This window comes from Podarcis vaucheri (assembly GCF_965113315.1).
Source record: "Podarcis vaucheri genome assembly, chromosome: 7".
Lineage (NCBI taxonomy): Eukaryota > Metazoa > Chordata > Lepidosauria > Squamata > Lacertidae > Podarcis > Podarcis vaucheri.
The window spans coordinates 10,376,180-10,401,181 of record NC_138765.1 but is presented as its reverse complement, the minus strand read 5'-3'; the positions used below and the strand labels follow the sequence as shown (position 1 = coordinate 10,401,181).

The 25,002-nt window shown below is 46.7% G+C and overlaps 1 protein-coding gene across 3 annotated transcripts in view; it reads right to left on the bottom strand.

Annotated features, from left to right (window-relative positions):
• B3GNT8 (UDP-GlcNAc:betaGal beta-1,3-N-acetylglucosaminyltransferase 8) overlaps positions 1–14,240 on the bottom strand; it is a 33,626-nt gene extending 19,386 nt beyond the window's left edge. Inside the window, exon 1 of one of the 3 annotated variants that reach the window (XR_014221728.1) lies at positions 13,715–14,086. Coding sequence is in view for 1 of the 3 variants with exons in the window: in XM_082231226.1 (XP_082087352.1) it covers positions 3,047–3,054 (8 nt within the window). In the remaining 2 variants the exon portion in view is untranslated. The other 2 variants (XM_082231227.1, XM_082231226.1) reach the window with 2 other exon arrangements.
• Between the last annotated feature and the right edge of the window lie 10,762 nt (positions 14,241–25,002).

The window sequence follows — 25,002 nt, the reverse complement described above, 5'->3', positions numbered from 1 at the left end:
TGGCCAATATATCAGTCAAGCTGATGAGTCTGTGGTTTTTAGCAGGACTTTTGTGGGGAGCAAAAACTCCGGGGAACTGAGTTCCCTTACCTTTTAAAAATTAAATAATTACTATTTTTGTCTGGAGGCGGGGGCTGGAACGGATATAAACCCAATCCTTGAGCCAAAAATCCACCTGTATCAATAAATCAATAAAGTTGTGGCGATTTGCAAACCAGATCATTGACTGCTTGAGTTTATTCAAGTTTATTGACTGCCCCGGGGTGGGGGTGGTACCGCGACTGGCCTCACAATCAACAAACAAACAAACAAACAAACAAACTTTGTGGTGATTTTCTCCACCATTATCCCCCCCCCCAAAGGACTGTTAGGATTCAGCCAATTGTCTTCCTTTTATATACAGTGGTGCCCCGCAAGACGAATGCCTCGCAAGACGGAAAACTCACTAGACGAAAGAGTTTTCCGTTTTGGAGGTGCTTCGCAAAACGAATGTCCTATGGGCTTGCTTCGCAAGACGAAAATGTCTTGCGAGTTCCTGTGGGTTTTTTTCCTTCCCCCCCTTTTTCTAAGCCGCTAAGCCGCTTATCAGCTGATCCGATTAGCCGCTAAAAGCCGCTAAAAGCCGCTAACAGCGCTAATCTGCTAATGGGCTTGCTTCGCAAGACAAAAAAACCGCTAGACGAAGAGAATCACAGAACGGATTCTTTTCGTCTTGCGAGGCACCACTGTATTCCTTTTATATATATATAGATTGTTTAATCAGCCCAAAGTGTGGTTGAAGAGGAAAGATTTTGCCTGGCGCCTAAAGATATGGAATGAAGGCGCCAAGCCAGCCTCCCTGGCAACAGCATCCCACAAACGGGGAGCCACCACAGAAAAGGCCCCATTCTTGTGTTTGCCACCCTCTGGACCTCCCATGGAGGAGGCACACAAGGAAGGCCCTTGGGTGATGAGCGCAGGGTTCATACAGGGAGAGGCGGAGAGTGAAATGAAAACTTCTCTGCTGATCTGAGCACTGTGGCCGCATCCACGGCTGGCGTGCGGCCCCGGAGGGGTTGGCAAACGATGCAAACGGCCTTCGGGTCGCAAAATTTTAGCCACCCCTGCTCTACGTTAATAACGTACGGTCAATCAAAAAAACAACAACGAACCACAGCACACAGCTGTCAAAAGGACTGAGAACCCTTTTTCCTGATCTGCTAGTTCTCAGCTTGCAAGGAGTTAAAAAAAAATGGAGAAGCATTTGAAAGCAGTAGCATGAAGCGGTACAATCCCTTCCTACACCTCTTTCTTCTGGGCATGGGTAAACCTAGCCATAAACGCTCCATGATGTGAGAAATGGGGCCCTTCTAAAAGATTTTACCCATTTCCTTCCCGGCTCATTCTGTGCAATGGCCCAGGAACTGCTGTTTTCATCACAGTAGTGCAGTATCTTTGCAAGGTCTCTGCTTCTTAGAACCATAGAATCATAGATTTGCAGAGTCGGAAGGGATCCCCAGCGGTCATCTAGACCAACCCCCTGCAACGCATCATTTTCCAGGATGGCCTCTTTTCTTTTCTTTTTCTTTTTGGCCTGTGAGTGAGGATGTGATGGTGGGGATGCAAAATTGTAAGGAAATTTTGGAACGAGGTACAGTGGTGCCCCGCAAGACGAAATTAATTCGTTCCGCAATTTTTGTCGTCTAGCGAATTTTTCGTCTTGCGAAGCACGAAATCCCATAGGAATGCATTGAAAATCAATTAATGCGTTCCTATGGTCAAAAAAAGTCCAAACAAAGCCAAATTTGGTACAACAACAGTTTATTAACTGCTCTTTAAAGTCACACATACTGTAAAGAGCAGTTCAAAAATTTAAGGGAAAATAAATTAACTTTATAAACAAAACATGTCTTTGTTTTTAGTCAAAGAAAAAAAGTCGCGAGACGTTTTCGTCTTGCGAAGCAAGCCCATAGGGAAAATTCGTCTTGCGAGGCAAATCGCGAACGGAAAAAACTTTCGTCTAGCGAGTTTTTTGTATTGCGAGGCATTTGTCTTGCGGGGCACCACTGTATATGAGGATCTGAAAAAATTATTCAAGATTTCGTTTGCCAAAAAGCCAGAGGCTTTTTTGTTAGGCATAATATCAAATGACATTCCCAGAGATAAGAAAAATGTATTCATTTACGCAACAGCAGTGGCCAGAATACTGATCGCAAAGAACTGGAAGGGGGAGAAAATACCATCATTACTAGAATGGCAAAGTAAACTCTGTGAGTTTGTGGAAATGGCAAAGATGACGGCAACTATTAGAGCCCATTCAAATCAGAGAATAATTAAAGAGTGGGAGGGAGTGAAGGAATATATGAAAAAATATGGTTTCGGAACTGGAATATTAATAGATTGCGTGTAAAACGTGCAGGGGTAAGCAAGGAAATAATAAAAGAATCAGCTGAACAATTATTAAATTATAACAACAGAACAAGACGGAAGAAGAAGAAGAAGGGGGGGGAAGAGATCACACATGGGTGAAGGGGAAGGGGGGGTATAGTGGAATTTGAAATATTGTTTATAATATAAAAGTAAAAAAAATCCTTCCAGTAGCACCTTAAAGACAAACTAAGTTAGTTCTTGGTATGAGCTTTCGTGTGCATGCACACTTCTTCAGATACACACTGAAGAATATCTGAAGAAGTGTGCATGCACACGAAAGCTCATACCAAGAACTAACTTAGTTGGTCTTTAAGGTGCTACTGGAAGGAATTTTTTTATTTTGATTATGGCAGACCAACACGGCTACCTATCAATAATATAAAAGCTTTAATATAAAATTTCTAACTGTGTTATATTTGTATACAGCAAAGAGAAGTTTAGAGTAGTTAGGTATATTTTAATTTAGTTAATTATGTAATAGGTTTATGTTAGAAAATGAATGTGGATGTTGAATTTGAGGTTTGTAATTTTAGAATTTTTTTTTTTAAAAAAAGAGTGAGGATGTGCTTGCACCCAGCACACCAGAACGTGACAGTATATTACAGGTCAACAAACGGACAGTCCCTTATGTACTTACCTTTTCATTACTGCAGGTTTTATAGACCTGGTGTTCTTTGGCACAGTTTTCCTGCACTTAGAGGTTTCCCGTTTGTGACTTTAGCGGGCTTGCTGTGTTCACAAGCCCTGGCGCCAAGAGGCAGTTGTTTCTGGTGTGCCAAGGCCTGTTCCCCTGGGAGGAAAGACGCCGGTTTCCGCCGCACGCGGCCCTTTTTCACGTGGTGCAAGCACGGAGCCGCTCTCCGGTGGAGTTCCAGTGCATAGATGTGCCTCATGTGACAAGCACACGCACACAAAATGCTGCTGGATTTCCCCCTCCTGCCGTGGCTTTCTACCATCCGATCCTGGCCACCGGCCAAGGGGATAAATTTAAATTCTGCCTGGGTGGCAAAACTAAACAGTCGCGCAGGCCGGGAGACAAAACAGTGCGCTTGGCATCTCTGAAAAGGGCATCTGCCACTCCCCGTTGGCAATGGCTGGAGGCGGAGGAGAGAGACAAATCTCCTCCCTGTAGTTAAAAACTTTTCCACCCCAGTTGCTGGGATGGGTTCCAGTGGCGTAGCGTAGGGGGTGCAGGGGGGGCCGGCCGCACCGGGCGCAACATCTGGGGGTTAGGGTTAGGGGGCGCAAACCCACGGGTTAGGGGGCGCAAATTACTTGCCTTGCCCCGGGTGCTGACAACCCACGCTATGCCACTGATGGGTTCAAAGGGTAAGGGAAGCCACAGGCTAGAAGCTAATGCAATTCTTCCTTCTCTGCCCCCTGTGCAAGGAGCTGGAGGAAGAGAGAGGGAAGATAAGGACCTAAGAAGTGGCCGACTGGATCAGGCCAGAGGCCCACTTGAGCCAGCATCCTATTCCCAAAATGGCAGATCCTATGCGTATGACAGGGACGCAAGTGGCGCTGTGGGTTAAACCATAGAGCCTAGGGCTTGCTGATCAGAAGGTCAGCGGTTTGAATCCTCATGACGGGGTGAGCTCCCGTTGCTCAGTCCCTGCTCCTACCAACCTAGCAGTTCGAAAGCACGAAGTACAAGTAGATAAATAGGTACCACTCTGGCGGGAAGGTAAACGGCGTTTCCGTGCGCTGCTCTGGTTCGCCAGAAGGGGCTTAGTCATGCTGGACACATGACCCGGAAGCTGTACGCCGGCTCCCTCGGCCAATAAAGCGAGATGAGCGCCGCAACCCCAGAGTCGGCCACGACTGGACCTAACGGTCAGTGGTCCCTTTACCTTTACCAGTGCATATGACAAAACCAGGACCTGGGGAAAACAGAAGTCCTCCTTCTAGAGGCAGGGGTCAGCAAACTTTTTCATCAGGGGGCCGGTCCACTGTCCCTCAGACCTTGTGAGGGGCCGGACTATATTTGGGGGGGGGGGTGAACGAATTCCTATGCCCCAAAAATAACCCAGAGATGCATTTTAAAGAAAAGCACACATTCTACTCATGTAAAAACACGCTGATTCCCGGACCGTCCGTGGGCCGGATTTAGAAGGCGATTAGGCCGGATTCGGCCCCCAGGCCTTAGTTTGCCTACCCATGCTCTAGCCATTCTCAGCAACTGACATTCAAAGACATTCCCTCCAACATTTCTCTGATGGAAATAGGGATGTCCTGCTCCATAACAATGTTATTATTTATACCTTGCCCATCTGACTGTGCTCCCCAGCCACTCTGGGTGGCTTCCAACACATATAAACATAATAAAATATTAAACATTTTTTTAAAAAAACTTCCCTATACAGGGCTGCCTTCAGGTGTCTTCTAAAGGTTGTATAGTGATTTATCTCCTTGGTTCGGGGGTCACATAACTCCATCATTTCTCTGCTGAAAATAGGGACGTCCTAAGGAAAAGTGGGACATTCCAGGATCAAATCAGAAACCGGGATGGCTTCTGTAAATCCAGGACTGTGCCTGGGAAATAGGGACCCTTGGAGCGTCTGCAAAGACATAGTAAAGGTACAGGGACCCCTGACCATTAGGTCCAGTTGTGGACGACTCTGGGGTTGCGGTGCTCATCTCGCTTTATCGGCCGAGGGAGCCGGCGTACAGCTTCCGGGTGTTGTGGCCAGCATGACTAAGCCGCTTCTGGTGAACCAGAGCAGCGCACGGAAACGCCATTTACCTTCCCGTCGGAGTGGTACCTATTGATCTACTTGCACCGTTGTGCTTTTGAACTGCTAGGTTGGCAGGAGCAGGGACCGAGCAATGGGAGCTCACCCCATCACAGGGATTCGAACCACCGACCTTCTGATCGGCAAGTCCTAGGCTCTGTGGTTTAACCCACAGCGCCACCCGCATCCCTGGAAAATAGGGACCCTTGGGGCGTCTGCAAAGACACAGTACTTCTTGACAGAATGACATTCCTTCACGGCAGGGGGTTAGAATAGATGATCCTCAGATCCCTTCCAATTTTACAATTCTATGATTCCATCTAGTCAGGATAAAACCCCACCCAGATCTTCAACATGGGCGATCTGCTGGGTAAACATGGGCCACATCAGCAATCTACCCAACATTTGACATATTCCCCATTCTAGTTGGAACACAATATGTTTCATTAGTTTGTTTCAGGGTTTATTGCCAGCTTATCTTCAAGTTAATGCGGACTAGCTGCCTGGCTCCCTCCCCAGCCCCTGAATGTAGGAACCAATAAGCATTTTCCAAGCTTTTATTTCGTTTGCCTTCACGACAGATCGGTCATATAGTCTCCGTTTTACAGCGAAGGGACAGAGGCCAACTTGTCACATGCCACAAAATGAGTTGAAAGAAAGCCAGGTCTATATTTAATATATTTGATTGAATTTCATTGTCTGGTTCAGATTATTTCCCCTTGCCCTTCGCATGGCATTTGTAACCTTGAGGTTCCAGACAATGAAAACCAAATTCCTGGAAGTTTGATAGAAAAACATCCCCAGAGAATCCATATCTGTGGATGTCAGTCAGTTGAGGACACTGTTCATTCTAAGTTGTACTATAAGTTATATGAAATTCCGAGGGCTAAATACTTAAAGAATACTCCCCACCCCCTGGGTCTATTGCCACCTTAGTGACATCGATAATGACCTGCTGTCTGGCTCAAATAAATTGGTTATGTTTGAGGAACTAGGGGGGAAGGCAACATATTTGTTGCTGTTGTTTAGTCGTTTAGTCGTGTCCGACTCTTCGTGACCCCATGGACCAGAGCACGCCAGGCACTCCTGTCTTCCACTGCCTCCCGCAGTTTGGTCAGACTCATATTTGTAGCTTCGAGAACACTGTCCAACCATCTCGCCCTCTGTCGTCCCCTTCTCCTTGTGCCCTCCATCTTTCCCAACATCAGGGTCTTTTCCAGGGAGTCTTCTCATGAGGTGGCCAAAGTATTGGAGTCTCAGCTTCAGGATCTGTCCTCCCAGTGAGCACTCAGGGCTGATTTCCTGAAGAATGGATAGGTTTGATCTTCTCTCAAGAGTCTCCTCCAGCACCATAATTCAAAAGCATCAATTCTTCGGCGATTAGCCTTCTTTATGGTCCAGCTCTCACTTCCATACATCACTACTGGGAAAACCATGGCTTTAACCATACGGACCTTTGTTGGCAAGGTGATGTCTCTGCTTTTTAAGATACTGTCTAGGTTTGCCATCACCTTTCTTCCAAGGAGCAGGCATCTCTTAATTTCGTGACTGCTGTCACCATCTGCAGTGATCATGGAGCCCAAGAAAGTAAAATCTCTCACTGCCTCCATTTCTTCCCCTTCTATTTGGCAGGAGGTGATGGGCTTCGGTTTTTTTTGATGTTGAGCTTCAGACCATATTTTGCGCTCTCCTCTTTCACCCTCGTTAAAATGTTCTTTAATTCCTCCTCACTTTCTGCCATCAAGGTTGTGTCATCTGCATATCTGAGGTTGTTGATATTTCTTCCGGCAATCTTAATTCCGGCTTGGGATTCATCCAGCCCAGCCTTTCGCATGATGAATTCTGCATGTAAGTTAAATAACCAGGGAGACAATATACAGCCTTGTCGTACTCCTTTCCCAATTTTGAACCAGTCATTTGTTCCATATCCAGTTCTAACTGTAGCTTCTTGTCCCACATAGAGACAAGGCCACTTATTTGCCTTGCCCCTGTTCACATCAAGTAGAATTTGCTTTTGAGAAAACATGGGCAGGTTGCCTACAGCCACAACACAGACATTTGCTCATTTTAAGAAAACCACAATAATAAATTAGGCTGCAAACCGATGTCCTATGTGAAAGTGAACTCCACCAGACTCAATTTGGCTTAATTCTGAGAAGACACAAAGACACAGACATCCTCTGATGAAGCGGCTTGTGCCTCCGTATGCTCTAGATAAAGAGGAACACAAAATGCCTATGTAAGAAACTCTTCTCAGCATGAGAATTAAATGTGTGCATCCAATGTTAATTCAGGAAAAAAAGGCGCAGGGTGTTTAGGAAATACTGAATCAAGCTCTGCGTCAGCCCATGTGATTTGGCCTCACCCTGCGCTGCTAAGTGCCCATTTAGTGCCCTAATGTGAAGAAGGAGCTGACTTTTCCCTTTCTTCTCCTGGCAGGGCTTGCAGAAAATCCATCTCCGACCAAATCAACAGGAAGCTGAATCCCACAAGAGGATTTTTCTCAATTAACCCCTACCCATCCACCCCCCGGCTGGTTACAGTGGTACTTTGGGTTAAGTACTTGATTCTTTCCGGAGGTCCGTTCTTAACCAGAAACTGTTCTTAACCTGAAGCACCACTTTAGCTAATGGGGCCTCCCACTGCCACCACGCAATTTCTGTTCTCATCCTGAGGTAAAGTTCTTAACCCAAGGTATTCCTTCCGGGTTAGCAGAGTCTGTAACCTGAAGCGTATGTAACCTGAAGCGTATGTAACCAGAGGTGCCACTGTACATCAACCAGAAGGCCCCACAGTCATAGAGTTGGAAGGAACATCTTGTCCCTGCAATATAGGAACACGCAGCTGTCCCGAACATGCAACCTTGGCGTTATATCTGCACCACACTCTAAGCCACAGGTCGGCAACCTAAGGCCCATGGGCTGGAAGCAGCCCATGAGGGTCGCTTAACCGGCCCATGAGCTGCCCCCAAACCGAGCCGCCCGCTTGGCGAGTCTTTGCACGCTGCGCTAAATCGGTGCAGCGCGGTGCGGGGACTCTCTTCTGTGGCTCTGGAAATCGCTTCTGTGCATGCCCAGACACTGGAAATTGCTTCTGCGCATGCCCAGACACTAAAAAGGGACGCGGGTGGCGCTGTGGGTTAAACCACAGAGCCTAGGACTTGCTGATCAGAAGGTCGGCGGTTCGAATCCCCGTGACGGGGTGAGCTCCCGTTGCTCAGTCCCTGCTCCTACCAACCTAGCAGTTCGAAAGCACGAAGTGCAAGTAGATAAATAGGTACCGCTCTGGCAGGAAGGTAAAGGGCGTTTCCGTGCGCTGCTCTGGTTCGCCAGAAGCGGTTCAGTCATGCTGGCCACATGACCTGGAAGCTGTATGCCAATAAAGCGAGATGAGCGCTGGACCTAATAGTCAGGGGTCCCTTTACCTTTATGCCCGGACACTGGAGATTTTTCAGCGTCTGGGCATGCACAGAAGCAATTTCTGGCGCCACGAACATGTGCAGACGTGATTTCCGGTGTCACGCTGTGCCGGCCTGGGCCACCGAGGATCTCCATGGGGGTGATCCGGCCCATGTCCGGCAAGCCTTGCCGACCCCTGCTCTAAGCAACTCCAGGCTGATAGATACCTGGAAGGATTTCCCAGAGGAGGCCAATGTCTTCCTACCAGGTCAGACTGAGCCGTAAGTGGCAGTACAGCGGGCATCTGGTTTTGCACACCTGTGGTGCTTAGCACCTGCCAAACTGTTAAAAATACAAAAGGCTGAGTTTGCAGCTCTCCGTCTTGCAACAGCTGTGATCCCCACCCACCCCCACCCCCGCCTCATGAAAATTCACGAACTAGCTTTGCAATACCTGGGCAAAGCACAACTGGCAACAAGGTCTGGGATATTCAGAAGAAGGCGGTTCTTTTTGGGAGTCCCTTCTGGCAGGAAGAACACCAAGACAAAATAATAGGCAAGGGATGGTTTCGTGCCATTAGTCACAGAGAAACTCCTGCTGGAAAAAGTTCCTGTCCTAACATTGCATCCTTGCAGTCATTAATATGTGAATCTCCTTTATTATTTACATTCACTAGGCTGCAATGCTGCGCACATGTTGTCCCACTGAGCTGAGTGGAACTTACCTCTGAGTAGACATGCCTAAGATGGAGTCCACCTCTCACCATCCCAGCCCTCTATGCAACTCTTAAGCAACACAATTCAAATGCCGAATCAGGTGAAACTGCAGCAGCACAAACTTTAGATCAATAAGAAAGCTGTTTCCAGAGGAAGGACTGTGAGGTGAGGGAGACTTTGTCCTGGCCATCAGGCAATGGCTTTTTCCACCTGCCTCCTACTAGGAGCCTTCAGGAAGGAATTGCTGCCACAGGAATTATGTATATAAGTCTTTTAATGAGCTGAATTGAGTGGAAGATTATGAGTCATGAGGTGGGTAGGTGAATCCAACAGTGCTAAGTTTATTTTTTTGGTTGCTGATGTTGTTTTAGAGATTTTAAAGACTGTACTACTGTGTGAATCCCGTAATATGCCTTTTGTAATTCGGCTTATTTTCTGAGTTGTTTTGTACGCAGTGCATTATAGACTGTAATTGTTTTACTGGCGATTTGTTAATTATTCTATACGATTTGTGTCGGGCTCATGATGTTCCATTACGTTATTGCTATTTATTGTGAATGAAAAACAGCACAGAAATAAAATCAATCAAATCAATCAATAAATGGATTATATTTCACTCTTGCCTTTTGAGGTTATAATCTCCAAGGCACCTTGCAGCACATCATTTCAAACTGGGCTGTATACTGCCCTCCATCTGAAGACCACAGGACGGCTCACTACCTAAAAACACAAAATGAAAGCACAAAATACATAATGAAGCAAAACCAAAACAAACCAACAGCCCCTCTAACCCACAGACACATTTAAAAGGCCATAGTTCGCTAATCTGCCCAAGGCCTGGTTTAAGAGAAACATTTTCGCCTGGGGCCTAAAGATGTGTAATGAAGGCACCAGGCGAGCCTCCCTGGGGAGAGCATTCCACAAGTAGGGGGCCACCACAGAAAAGGCCCTGATCTCGTGTTGCCACCCTCGAGACCTCTCATGGAGGGGGTTCACACAGAGAAAGGCCTCATAAGATGGTCTCAAGGTCCGGGTTGCTTCATAGAGGGAAAGGCAGTCTGCCCTCTACCTCAGCCAGCAAAATGGACTTGGGCCGGCCCTGCCTCAAGAGGACACCAACCGCGAAAGAAAAGATCCAAACGTTTTGTATGCCTGGCGTCCCTACAAGCCAGAAGCCCCAACGGGCTGGCCATTCTTCTTGCCCCATAGCTGGTCTAGCCTGATAGCCTGGGATAGCAAAGGGCCGTGCACTGAACCCTGCTTGGGGGCAGGCATGACTGCATATTAGTATCATTATTTATTGCATTTATGAGGTGCTTTTTTTGGAAAGGCGAACTCAAAGCAACTTACAGAAATGTTCAGAGCAAGTACAAAAACCAGAGTAAGAACGAGCCAATACTGTTGTGCCAGGATTCATGTTATAGGCCGTTGTTGTTGCTGCTGCTGCTGCTGCTGTTATTGTTATAAGTTGAGACTGTTTTGCCCCAGTCAGCAATCCAGCCGCTGAATTCTGCACCAGCTGCTGATTCTGAACCATCTTCAAAGGCTGCCCCATGTATAATGCTCTACAGTAATCCAACCCAGAGGTTGTCGGAGAATAGACAACAGAAGTTAGGCCAGGGGTCTGCAACCTTTAAGACAAAAAGAGCCACTTGGACCCGTTTCCGAAGAAAAAAAAAACTGGGAGCCGCAAAACTCGTCATTATAAAAATAACTTTTTTGTCACTTTTTAAAAATTATTTCTTTGTTTGACCCCTCAGAATTACTCCTCCTCATAGAAATAAACGTTAAATTAACAAGTTACCTTTTTTGTGTGTGTGTGTTCTTCACTCCCCTTCAAAACAGTGACCAGCGTACACGCCCCCTTTCAATGCAGTGACCAGCGTACATGCCCCTTAAAATGTAGCGGGCGGGCGGGAAGGTGACTAACGTACGCACCGCCATGCGACGTCACAGCCAGTACAGTGGTGCCTCGCAAGACGAAAACAATCCGTTCCGCGAGTCTCTTCGTCTAGCGGTTTTTTCGTCTTGCAAAGCAACCCTATTAGCGGCTTAGCGGCTTAGCGCTATTAGCGGTTTAGCGGCTATTAAAGGCTTAGCGGCTTAGCGGCTAAAAGACTATTAGCGGCTTAGTGGCTTAGAAAAAGGGGGGGAGCGAAAAAAATCGCAAGACTCGCAAGACGTTTTCGTCTTGCGAAGCTAGCCCATAGGGAAATTTGTCTTGCGAAGCGCATCGAAAAACGGAAAACCCTTTCGTCTAGCGGGTTTTTCGTCTTGCGAGGCATTCGTCTTGCAGGGCACCACTGTACAGCGCCCGCCACAGTGGGGAGTGTCGGGGCGCACAATGCGCCTCCTCCCCTTGCTAGTATCCGCCCCGGAGCCACGGCAAAGGTGTAAAAGAGCCACATGCGGCTCCGGAGCCGCGGGTTGCAGACCCCTGAGTTAGCCTAATGCAACTTGCCAGAGGCTCTGGACCTCTAGTCAACAACAGATTTAATAAGGAGGCATCGCTTCTGACCTGGCAGGCTGGAATGAAATGGAAGGACACAGTTTCTGACAGTGGTTCTTCTGCTTGGGGAGCAGGATACTTCAGCGGCCAGCTTCAAGCATGATGCGCATAATGCTAAACACAATGTCTGGACCTGTCTGGCCCAGCAAGGGTAGGAAAGGGTACGGAATGCATTGATTGCTACGCACCTTTTGCAAGTACCCTACATATCACTGTTCCAGGAAGAGTTTTCCATAAAATTCCCAGCAACGCTTTTCTGCACATGGCAGGTTTATCTGGCACAGGGCATGACAAGAAACATGCCCAGCCCTGTGTGGGAATTCCAAACCTCCACATGATGCCAGTGAGAGGCACGCAAGGCCTCTCCCTCTCTCTCTTTAGAATAATGTTTACTGAGACTTTTCAACCTAAAATACAATAAAGCCAAACCAATCTAAAGATCATTTGGAGAGAAGCGAGAATAAGCTGAAGCAAGAAGAAACCTAAGAGGTACAAAAAGAATAAGGAAAAGCAAACCCGAAGTCCTCTAGTATCGTAATTATATCTTAATCCTTTTCCCACACACAGAAGGGAGATAGGGAACTTTGAAAAGCAAAGCATAAATATGGATAAACAGAAAGAAAGCAAGAATAAGATCATAAGAAAAGCAAGAGAAGAGAAATAAGAGGCACGCAAGGCTTCTGAGAGGATTTACAGGCCTCAAAACAAACACGTGTTGCTTGGCTGCCGTTTATTTTGAAAAGGGGCAGGTGATGGACCCCCCCCAACACCACCTTAGGCCACGGGGTTCATAGCCCTCTGCCCTTTGTAATGTTGGGGGGATGATGTGAGGGGTTTGGGGTTCATGCAGCTCACACCGGCAAATGCGTAACATGGAGCTTCAGGGGTACCTAACATCCCCAGTGCAGCGTTGCATCTTTCAGAGAAGATGCTGAAACAACAAAAGGTAACCCATAACTATCCCGGTCTTCTCCCACAAGCCACCTCTCTCAGGACGCAAAAGTTGTGGGCAACGCACTCAAGCTGCGGAGGAAAACTTCACAACTTTATACCATTTCCCTCCTGCTAAGGAAAACTCCTCCATGGTTTAACTTATGCGCACCCACAATATTTAAAAAAAAAACCCTCAGAGGTTCGCAGGTCACCTAAATCTTCCCACATTTGTGGGGAGTCTCTAGGCATGCGATCGCAGATTCACAGAAATAGCAGCATGGGAAGGCCCCCGCACGGTCATCCAGTCCAACCCCGGCAAGGATGTATCTTTCTCTATTTTTGTCCCTTTTTTTGATTTCCTCTTGTTTTCCCATCCGTCGCGACTGCAATTTAATTTCACACTTTTTAATAAAAAAAAAAGCCAACCCACTTTCCACCTCTAATCCTGCTTTCCCAACTCAATAATTCAATATTGTAAATCGCATGAGGAAGACAAACGCCGGAGCCACGGGCTGAATTACAGCACTTGCAGATTTTTTTAGCTAATGCATTTTATCCTAGAGATCTCCTATTGCCCCATTGTTTATTTCCACCTGTCGTAAAAGGCACCAGGAAGTAGAAGCAACACACCGAGCAAACTCTCCCCCCTCCAGCCCCCCTCCCCCAAACAAAGCACATTGGTAACAACCCCCCCCAAAAAAGAACAACTCTCAAAAGCTCTGCCTTTCCTTCAGCTGCGTCCTCTCATATAAAAGTTGTTTCGATACGATATGATAATCTTTATTGTCATTGTCCCATACAGAACAACGAAATTGGAAAAAATCTACATCAGACATTCAAAAACCAACAAGCCTGCTATCCCAGCTAACCTGGTTAACCTCCTAAAAACTCTGATACCCCATTTTTAAATACAATATACTCCCATAGAGACTACCTTACACTGCATTTAAAACCAAAATCGCATTTGGATAGAAACTGTTTCTCAGGCGGCTAGTCCTGGTCTTTATAACCCTGTACCTTCTTCCAGAAGGCAAAAGCTGAAAGAGATCGTTTCCGGGGTGCGCACTATCCTGCGCTATCTCTGCAGCTTTCTTATGGCACCTGGAAGCATAGATTTGATCCGAGGTGGGAAGAGTGCACCCCGTTTCAGCCATGCTACAGTCCTGCCACCCAGGCTCACGCCGTGTGATGCTGAGCGTCTTTGCTCAGGAGAAAAAAAACGAGCATTTCTCTGCTGGATGGTACTTGCTTCCTAGCAAGTAGACACAGGACTGCTCTGCAAAAATGCTTGGCATGCTTGCTTGGGAGCCAGTCCCACTGTGTTCAGCTTGCTCCCAGGTAAATGCGCATGCAGGATTTCACAGAAGAGGCACCATTGCCCAGAACAGACCCAGGTCTCACCTGAAGGCCTTGTGAGAATGGGGAGTCTCCTATTGTCCTTCTCTCCTCTTCTCTGCTTGAAGTTAGACTGTCTTCATCTCTCTCTTCCTCCGCTCTCTCCCTCCTCTGCTATTGCTCCAGGCGTTATGGGTGTCTCTCTCATCGCACACATACACTAGAGACACACATCCTGACACCCGAAGCAGAAGCGAAACCTCCCACTTTTTTATTATTATTATTTCTGCAAAACCAAAACCATTCACAGACACAAGCCGCCTCTCTTGGGGAGAGGAAAGAAAGGTGAAGCAGAGAGCAAAAAAAACAAGGCTCTTCCCAGAGCAGAAAACCACTGGAAGGAAGACAAAAGGGTGGGGCATTTCATTTTCTGGTTGTTGTTTTTTTAAAATGTCTTAATATTTCATCTGCCATCAAATATTCATGCTGCCGGCAGGGCTGTGGGAGGGAATCATTTGCTTAAGGACTCACTTGGCAGCTCAGAAAAGCAAATTTGGAGGGAAAGGTCGAGGCAGGTGGACCCAGAGCTTTTTTCCAGGGGGTACGCATACCCCTAAACATTTTGTGAATCTTAAGTTTGGTCTCATTGAAGGGCAGTATTTCAATATGAGTAGGGAAAATGAGAGTACCTCGGGTTAAGTACTTAGCGGAATCTATAACCTGAAGCGTATGTAACCCGAGGTACCGCTAACCCAGAAATAGTGCTTCAGGTTAAGAACTTTGCTTCAGGATGAGAACAGAAACTGCTCTGGTGGCGCGGCAGCAGCAGGAGGCCCCATTAGCTAAAGTGGTGCTTCAGGTTAAGAACAGTTTCAGGTTAAGAACGGACCTCCGGAACGAATTAAGTTCTTAACCCGAGGTACCACTGTACCCCAAAACATTTAGCCCGGCTTTGCCTGGGGAGGGCGGGATATAAATAAAAAATTATTATTATTATTATTATTATTATTATTATTATTATTATTATTGGAAAGCACTGGATGGGCCCACCCGAGGAATGAAGTCAGGAGATAAGACCTGGCATCTTAGGCAACTAAGGGACTTTCAGAAAACACACATCAGGATGTGACCTGGGGCATCCACAACCAGTTTCGGAAGACACACAGGGCAGGTATTCCCTCCTCTCTCGGCCACCTAGCACACCTTGAAACGGTTGCATAACTGGCTGATAGTTCAACTGGTGTAGCACCACATCGCCTCTCTGCGGTAGCAATTCTCAGGATTTCAGGCTTGGAGGTGCAGAGGAAGTGTGGGGAGATTTCTGAGGGCCTGAGGGGCTTTTTCATAGGGGCTTTCCGGAGGTGTGGGCCCTCCGGGTCAAGGAGATCAAGTTCTGTAGGAATGCTTTTATGTGTGGCCTCTGAAGACGGTTCGAAAACTCCAGCCGGCGCAGAATTTGGGGGTTTTTTTAGGGTGGGGGTGTTTTTAAATTTTTAAAAAAACCAAGCAGGGTATAATTTTTTGGAAACAAATAACATATTTATTTGAAAGCAGTTGTAAAGCGCAACTTTTTTTTAAGAAAAAAAGCCACCTCTAAGCCGTGTGCAAAAACACGACATTAAGAAGTGTTTCGTAAAACTGCTTTATAAAAAAAGGGAAATTGGTGATAATTTGGGGAATTAAAGGGTGGGGCGAAGCCTGGGCAGCGAGATAAATATTTGCGAGGCCGTCTGAAGCAAGGAGTGGGTGGTGTGTCTTGTATGGCAGAAGGGATGGGGTTGGAGATATGGCAGAAAAAAAACCATTCTGAGGCCACCACTAAGTGTTAAGGAGAAGGGGGATTACTCTGACAAGCTACAGTTATCTGAGGCCCTCACCCTCATTGGAAAAACACTGTGGAAGTCATTGCCTTGGACCTCTGGCAAGTGTACACTCTCTCTCCCTGCTAATAGTCTCTGGTGGGATGGAAGAGTTCAAAGGGTAGGTGTCAGAGTAGAAAGAGGGATAAAAAAAATAGGAGAGAAAGAGCAAAGTTCCCAAGGGTCTCCACTCTTAGAATCACGTAGAGTTGGAAGGGACCATGCAAGTCATCCAGTCTAACCCCTTGCAATGCAAGTGTGTGAGACTCGAACCCACAACCTTCAGATTAAGAGCCTCCTGCTCTACCGAATGAGCTATCCCAAAAGAAACAGGTCTCCCAGCTATAGAGCGCCCTCCCATGCCAAATTCTATGCATGCCATACATTTGGTTGTTAGCCGCCCTGAACCCGCCTTGGCTGGGGAGGGCGGGGTATAAATAAAATTATTATTATTATTATTATTATTCTCCCGCCGCCACCCAAGAATACTGGGAATCTGTAGTTTCCCCGTCACAGATCTAAATTCCCAGCACCCTTAACAAACTACAGTTCCCAGAATGATTATTGGGGGGGGGGGCTGTGTGTGCTTTAAATGTATGCTGTGCACACAGCTTATGTTTAGCCGACAATTCGAAAATATGGAATTTCTCAAGCACCTGACCGAAAGCAGGATCGTGAAACACGGAGGGTGTTGATGGCGAAACAGAGATTTGCATAAACAGTTACTCAGCCCCATAATTATTGCCTTGTTTGGGGTGTTCAGCTGGTTGCAATCTGAGTTTTCTCCCTGCTGATCAAGATAAGCCGGTGACAGCAGAGTCCACAAAATTGCTAGAGAGTGGCATTGGGGGAAAAGGAAAGGCCACAACTATCCTCTCTTTGATCTTTAAATTGCACATTTCAGTTTGGCAATTTAATCCGCTTGGTCGTGTTTATACCTAGGTGTCCTTTGTACGCAAATTCCAATAGCCGATGGCTGAGCTAGGTGCTTAGCTGTAAAGGTCTTTGATTTATGACCCCCTTATGACGGGGTCGCTCCAGAATGTGCAAAACCAGTTAAGATTCTTCCTCCACAAATCTCCCCGAGGAATTTATAATATTTTTGGAAGGACCTGCTAATCCAACAGGTCTGTTTATGTCGCCTTCAGCTCAACTGCTGATTTTATGGAGGTTTGACCTTCGATTCATAACCAGGGGCTCTTCTTTTATATAACCTCTGTTCTGACTTGTTTTGCTCACACGGCAGTTGTAATTACCCTTGACACTTTCAAATAAAAATTTAAAAAAACTTTTGAGAAAAGTTGCACGCCCGCTTTGTTTTGCACACACTCCTCCCGTCGTCCACAGATACCCCAAATTTCTGACATGCGAGAAAGGAGAACCAACTTTTGCAAAGCTTTAGAAGTAGCTATTTAAAACTCTTTTAAATAGCTTGCCAACAAAGGTCCGTATAGTTCAAGCCATGGTTTTCCCAGTAGTGATGTACGGAAGTGAGAGCTGGACCATAAAGAAGGCTGATCGCCGAAGAATTGATGCTTTTGAATTATGGTGCTGGAGGAGACTCTTGAGAGTCCCATGGTCTGCAAGAAGATCAAACCTATCCATTTTTAGGGAAATCAGCCCTGAGTGCTCACTGGAAGCACTCCAGTGCTTTGGCCACCTCATGAGAAGAGAAGACTCCCTGGAAAAGACCCTGATGTTGGGAAAGATGGAGGGCACAAGGAGAAGGGGGCGACAGAGGACGAGATGGTTGGACAGTGTTCTCGAAGCTCCCAGCATGAGTTTGACCAAACTGCGGGAGGCAGTGGAAGACAGAAGTGCCTGTCGTGCTCTGGTCCAGGGGGTCACAAAGAGTCGGACATGACTAAATGACTAAACAACAACAACAAAATTTAAAACTCTGCTGAATATCTAGCAAAACCAGAGCTTTTTTTCTTCCCAGCGGGAACTCACCGGAACTTGGTTCTGGCACCTCTCAGGTGGGCGCCATTGCCATTATAAGAGAACAAGGGAGGCTTTCATGGTAAGTTCCAGCACCTCTTTTTCTATAAAAATAGCACTGAGCGCAGCAGTAGGTATTTTACAAGTACAGTGGTACCTCGGGTTAAGTATTTAATTCATTCTGGAGGTCCGTTCTTAACCTGAAACTGTTCTTAACCTGAAGCACCACTTTAACTAATGGGGCCTCCTGCTGCCAGAACACAATTTCTGTTCTCATCTTGAAGCAAAGTTCTTAACCTGAGGTACTATTTCTGGGTTAGTGGAGTCTGTAACCTGAAGCGTATGTAACCTGAAGCGTATGTAACCCGAGGTACCACTGTACAGCCTGCAATAAAATGTCTCCTCCATCATTGCTTGGTTCATGGGGCAGGAAGACTGAGATGGAAAACCTGGTGGGCATCTTTAAACAAAACGGCAGGATCCTTCTTGTTCTGGGCTACCTGATAAAATATCTCTTAAAATTCCTACAATGTTCTAGAGAGTTTTCCCTGCATATGCAGCAACCACTAGGGATGCTGCAGAATTCTGACGGAAGCGTTAGCAGAAATGCCCGATGTTCGCTTATTCATCTCATCACCAGATCGTAAATCGAGCCGGCAAATGCAATTGTTCCATCCACAAACAATATGCAATTGATAATGTCCCCTCGCATCCTTTGCATTGTATTCCCTTTGTGTTTAAATAAACGGTGTGGAACAATAGGACATTTACATGCAAACAATTTCAACACAGCATACAGCAAAATGAAGAACACAATTTCGTTTCATGAACCGAACTGCAGCGGAATGGACCAGCACTCAGTCACCTGAGCTTGCTATTAGATGGAATGACAAATAATTGACAGCAATACCTTATTGGAAGAAACCAAACAGTCGTGCTCTAGTAACAAATCCGTTCAAGGGTTTGGGTTGACCCTGAGACTCAGCCACTGTGTAAATTCATCACCCTTTAGAACAGGGTTAGGCAACCTGCGGCCCGTGGGCTGAATGCGACCCAATCGCCTTCTCAATCCAGCCCACGGATGGTCCGGGAATCTGCGTGTTTTTACATGAGTAGAATGTGTCTTTTTATTTGAAATGTATCTCTGGGTTATTTGTGGGGCATAGGAATTCGTTCATTTTTTTTTTTCATAATATAGTCTGGCCCACCACATGGTCTGAGGGACAGTGGACCGGCCCTCTACTGAAAAAGTTTGCTGACCCCTGCTTTGGAAGGACACTGCGTGGAAATTTTCAGAGAGGGGGATGGTGGAAGAAGAGTGTGCTAATGGTCAGAGCTGGAGGCTACTGTGAAGGATGTGGGAAAGACCCCAGGCAAAGAGGACTGTTTGTGCAAAACAGGTTCAGTCTGTTGACATGTGCATTGCAAGAGTTTGAAGGTTATTTCTGGCTGTTGTCCCTCTTCCTCCCAATCAGCTGAAGAACAAGATTTGTAAAAGTGAGTGGGTGTTCAAAGTTATCTAAACAAGTGTGGCAGGAGCCCTTATTACCTAGGTCCAGTACCGATGTTTTTAAAGAGCCTTTTTGACAACCCTATAAGGCAAAGACAGATGAGGAAAATTCTCAGTCTTCCTTTGCCAGGCTTGGCTCTCTCACCCGCCCCACCTTTTTAAAAATACCTTCAAAATTGGCACCTTTATTTTAGGAATTCAGCAGTTTCCTGTGTGCAAAAAAACAAAACACGGCAACTTTTTCTTCTCAGTTGCAAACAGGAGGCGAACTTAGCTGGCTTTATTATTATTATTATTTGGTCACGTTGCATTTCTGAAGCAGTTTCAGCCGAAAAGAAAACAAGAGGTGTTGTGCGTGCGTGTGTGACCTTTATCTGTTTGGAGTTGGCAACAGGTTAATTATGTGTTAGCTGAAAGACCCGCTTCCGTTTGCTCACCTGGGTTGCTTAATTGAGCTGACCTCTGTGCAGTACAGAAGAGCTGGGGGTGGGTATCTAGGGGGGTTAGGGAGAGAGAGAGAGATTTGTCATAGAATCAGAGAATTGCAGAGTTGGAAGCGAAGCCAAGGGTCATCTAGTCCAACCCCCTGCCATGATTCTATGATTAAACCACCGTTTATCTTAGCTGTGGTTTACTGTGACAGAAGGTAAAAATGCCAGCTGCTTTTACACTAGACTACACTACATTTTAGGGACATGGGTGGCGCTGTGGGTTAAACCACAGAGCCTAGGACTTGCTGATCAGAAGGTCGGCAGTTCGAATCCCCACGACGGGGTGAGCTCCCGTTGCTCAGTCCCTGCTCCTGCCAACCTAGTAGTATGAAAGCACGTCAAAGTGCAAGTAGATAAATAGGTACCGCTCTGACGGGGAGGTAAACAGCGTTTCCGTGCGCTGCTCTGGTTCGCCAGAAGCGGCTTAGTCATGCTGGCCACACGACCCGGAAGCTGTACGCCGGCTCCCTCGGCCAGTAAAGTGAGATGAGCGCCTCAACCCCAGAGTCGGTCATGACTGGACCTAATGGTCAGGGGTCCCTTTACCTGTACCTTTACACTACATTTTGGAATATCTGTCTTAATGCTTAATAAAATCTTGGATAGTAGAGTCAGGTTGCCCAGCGTGTCCATCATGATTCCTGAAATTAATAGCCGATGTGAACCATGGGAAGTGATGGAGGTAGGAAATATTTGTTATTTGTATCATAGTTTTGTGGTAGCCTTCATGCCGTGTATACCCTGCTAAAAGAACCCCAAATATCAGAGCTAGAGGAAAAACATCTGCCTGAGACTCCAAAGACCACTGCCAGACACAGCAGATAAGCCCTTGACTTGATGGACCAATGTTATGACACAGCATAAGAGAGCATCATATATTCATTAATCTCACATAAAACTGCTTAAAATATCCAGAGAAGCTCCTGCCAATGACAGCCTTTTCTTGTACTCTAAAACATCTCCAGATTGGAGAATGTTGGCATAGACTTGTGGAGGCTGTGGGTGGGAGAATTCTGGCACCGATCTGCGTGATCGCCTCTGAGATTGGGTTTCTTCTTCCACTTGGGCGAGCGTCAGAGGAGGTGAGCCAAGGCTTCCACTGGGATGCGGTGGGAGATGGCAGCAGCCTCACCTCCAGATTTCTCAAGCAGTATCAGCAGTCATTGCCCGATATTGCAAAATACAATGCAATTCCACTCGTTCGCGGAATCCTTACGCAAGCGCGGAACGGCCTCCTGGCAACAGGCAACTGCCATCCTCTTTTCCCATGTGCTCAGTCACCAGGGCTGGTCCCCTGTGGCTCACCCAAGGGACAGATTCCTATCAGGAAGACGTCTCAGGTCTTGCCTATGAAGGTAGCCAAACGAAAGGGCGGAGGACTGCAACACGGTGGTGACTCCATTCCCAAAAAACCCCGCAGTAATGCCCAGCCAAAATAAGAGAGGACACTGATCTGCATACGTTTTGCATACGCCAATTTATCTGATAGATGCATATTTCGAAATGATGGCTACAACTTAAAATACAAGTGTGATGCCGTAGTGGGGAAGGCTTTGACCTTCAATCTACAACCCAGGGGCTCGGCGTAGGTGGGGAACTTGAAGCCATACGCACATCCAGCTCTTTCTTCTTGAAATGTCTTGCAGCTGAACCAGACGGCCCTTCAAGCAGAGGACACCTTCAAACAGAGGATTGTACTCTACAAAGTGGGACGCAGGTGGCGCTGTGGGTTAAACCACAGAGTCTAGGACTTGCCAATCAGAAGGTCGGCGGTTCGAATCCCTGTGACGGGGTGAGCTCCCATTGCTCGGTCCCTGCTCCTGCCAACCTAGCAGTTCGAAAGCCCCTCAAAGTGCAAGTAGATAAATAGGTACTGCTCTGGAGGGAAGGTAAATGGCGTTTCCGTGCGCTGCTCTGGTTCACCAGAAGCGGCTTAGTCATGCTGGCCACATGACCCGGAAGCAGTACGCCGGCTCCCTCGGCCAGTAAAGCGAGATGAGCACTGCAACCCCAGAGTCGGTATTTTTCCAGGTTTCGCCATGCGCGCATGCGCAGAAGTGGTCCTCCAGTTGGGAAGTCCTCGGGATATGGCCGGACCTCTGGAACGGATCCCTTTTGCAACTGGAGGTACCACTGTAATCTTCTATGGGAGGAAATGAAAGGGAAACACTCCCTGAAAGCAAAAAATATCTAGCATGTCAGGGAGAAAATTTCTAGACCAAACCATCCATTCTACCCACAAGGGTAGACATCCACTCATCAAATTTTACAGGTCGTTGGGCACTTGTTGACTCTGCTATCTCCTTCCCACCTAATTCTGCTGTTTTATAACTTTAAAACAACAAGCCAACCACTCTCTCTCCTGCTGATGTTCAGGGGATGAGTGCCATTGCTTACATAGCAGGCAGATGAGGAAAAAGCACTTGGCAGCCGGTGAAGCCAAAGATTATGGAAGAAATTCAGTGCTGTGCTGATTTGAAATCATTTAGCAGTGTGCCAGTTGTGCAAGAGAAGTCATGGGAAGTCGCGATGGCTCTTGGCACTCTTCTGCTGTAGGTCTGATCCTGCCCGCTCTGTGCAACCTCTTGCCCCAGCAAGCTTCTACTGGTCCAGCTGTTGCAACACATTTCATATCATGCCTCTGTTACTCTCAACCTTATGCCAGCGCAGCAGCCCTCGCACCGGTGCTCAAAGAATGCCCTTTTACCAAATCACATCTCTTAAACTCTGCAGAGCACCCCTAAAGCTGCAATATGCAGTACAGGGTCATATTTAAGGTGCTGGTTTTGACCTTTAAAGCCCTTCACGGCCTAAGACCCTCGTACCTACAGGACCGCCTCTCCCAGTATGCCCCATGGAGGACCTTAAGGTCCATAAATAGCAACACCCTAAAGGTCCCGGGCCCTAAGGAAGTCAGATTAGCCTCAACCAGAGCCAGGGCCTTTTCAACACTGGCCCCGGGCCTGGTGGAACGCTCTGTCTCATGAGACCAGGGCCCTGCAGGATCTGATTTCTTTCTGCAGGGCCTGTAAGACAGAATTGTTCCACCTGGCCTTTGGCTTGGAATCAACTTGATCCCTTTTTCCTTTCTCCTTCTGTGATGGAACTCCTATTTGGGGAATTCCCTGGCTTTTTTCTGGCCCATGTAGGACCAGTCTGGATAGTCGGCCTTGGTGAAGATTTGACGTTTTCATCCCTGAAATGTTTTTGATTTGAGTTCCTCCTGAAATGAGGCTGCATTTTAATGTTGTACTAAATCTTGTTTTTATGTTGTATTTTAATCAATTGTTTTTACCTGGTGTTAGGCTTCCTGAGCCCGGTCTTGGCTGGGGAGGGCAGTGTATAAATAAAATTTATTATTATTATTATTAAGATTGTGACACATTTTGGTCCCGTGTGCATGAAAGCAAGTTGGGGCTGTCCCACAGAAGATGGAGCAAGCGGGTTTTCTCCTGCTCCGGAGGCTAGGACTCAAACCAATGGATCCAAGATGCAAGAAAGGAAATTCCAGCTAAACATCAGGAAGAACCTTCTGACAGATGACCCTCAGAGACCCTGCCAGCTCTACGATTCTATGATCAAATGCAAAAGAAAGAAGAAAAAATTAACACGTCTCTAAACCCCACAGCTAATTCTCCCCTGGCCTCCTCGCTGGCCCAAGTAGGACCAATTCAGCCAGCTCGCCCTAGGGATTATCTAATTGATTTTTGAATTTATTGTTATTCATGTTTTTATACTGTATTTTATGCTGCTTTTATAATTAAGTGTTTTAAATTTGTTGTTTGCCGCCCTGAACCCGGTTTTTGAACCTGGAAGGGCGGGGTATAATAACAACAACAACAACAACAACAACAACAACAACAACAACAACAATAATAATAATTCCAGTTACAGATGGGTAGCCGTGTTGGTCTGCCATAGTCAAAATAAAAAAAATTCCTTCCTGTAGCACCTTAAAGACCAACTAAGTTAGTTCTTGGTATAAGCTTTCGTGTGCATGCACACTTCTTCAGTATCTGAAGAAGTATCTGAAGAAGTGTGCATGCACACGAAAGCTTATACCAAGAACTAACTTAGTTGGTCTTTAAGGTGCTACAGGAAGGAATTTTTTTTATTTTGAATAATAATAATAATAATAATAATTTATTATTTATACCCCGCCCATCTGGCTGAGTTTCCCCAGCCACTCTGGGCGGCTTCCAATCAAGTGTTAAAAACAATACAGCATTAAATATTAAAAACTTCCCTAAACAGGGCTGCCTTCGGATGTCTTTTAAAGAGAAGATAGCTGCTTATTTCCTTCACATCTGAAGGGAGGGCGTTCCACAGGGTAGGCGCCACTACCGAGAAGGCCCTAAAAATAAATAAAAATGTATTATTATTATTATTATTTATTATAAACCTGAGGCTCCTGTTGAGCCTGAGGCCCTGCCCAAATGGCCCTCCTTCTTCCCACTTCTGGTTGATTCAAAATGTGGTGGAGCCAATCACTGGGCGTAAGGTTGTCACCTTTGGTCGGGCAAAATACAGGACATGTCAGGCAAAAGAAAGGACAGACCGAAGAGGGGTGGGGATTGGGGGGCACACACACACTCGCATGACACCAAATCCTCCCCCACTTTGTGGAGGGGGGTTCCCCACATATGACCTCCAGGGGGCGAGGGAGGGAGAGAACGCCACTCCTTCCCCCTTCTCTGTATTGTCACCCGTGTCAGGCCAGGCTGTTCATCAGCCACAACGGCTGTTTTGGGCCGGCCAATCTCAAAAACGGGAAATACGGTGTCGCGTTTGAGGTCCAAATGGGACAAGGAACACTTTTGTCCAAAAAATGGGGCGATCCCATTTTTTCTAGGGACGGGTGGCAACCCAAATGGGTGGGGCCCTTCTGCTGGGTGGGGACTGTGAAGTCCTGCCTTGATGGTAAAAAGGTAAAGGACCCCTGGATGGTTAAGTCCAGTCAAAGGCAACTCTGGGGTTGCGGTGCTCATCTTGCTGTGGCGTTTGTCCACAGATAGCTTTCCGGGTCATGTGGCCAGCAGGACTAAACCGCTTCTGGTGCAATAGGACACCGTGACGGAAACCAGAGCATTTGGAAACGCCGTTTACCTTCCCGTCACAGTGGTATCTATTTATCTACTTGCACTGGTGTGCTTTTGAACTGCTAGGTTA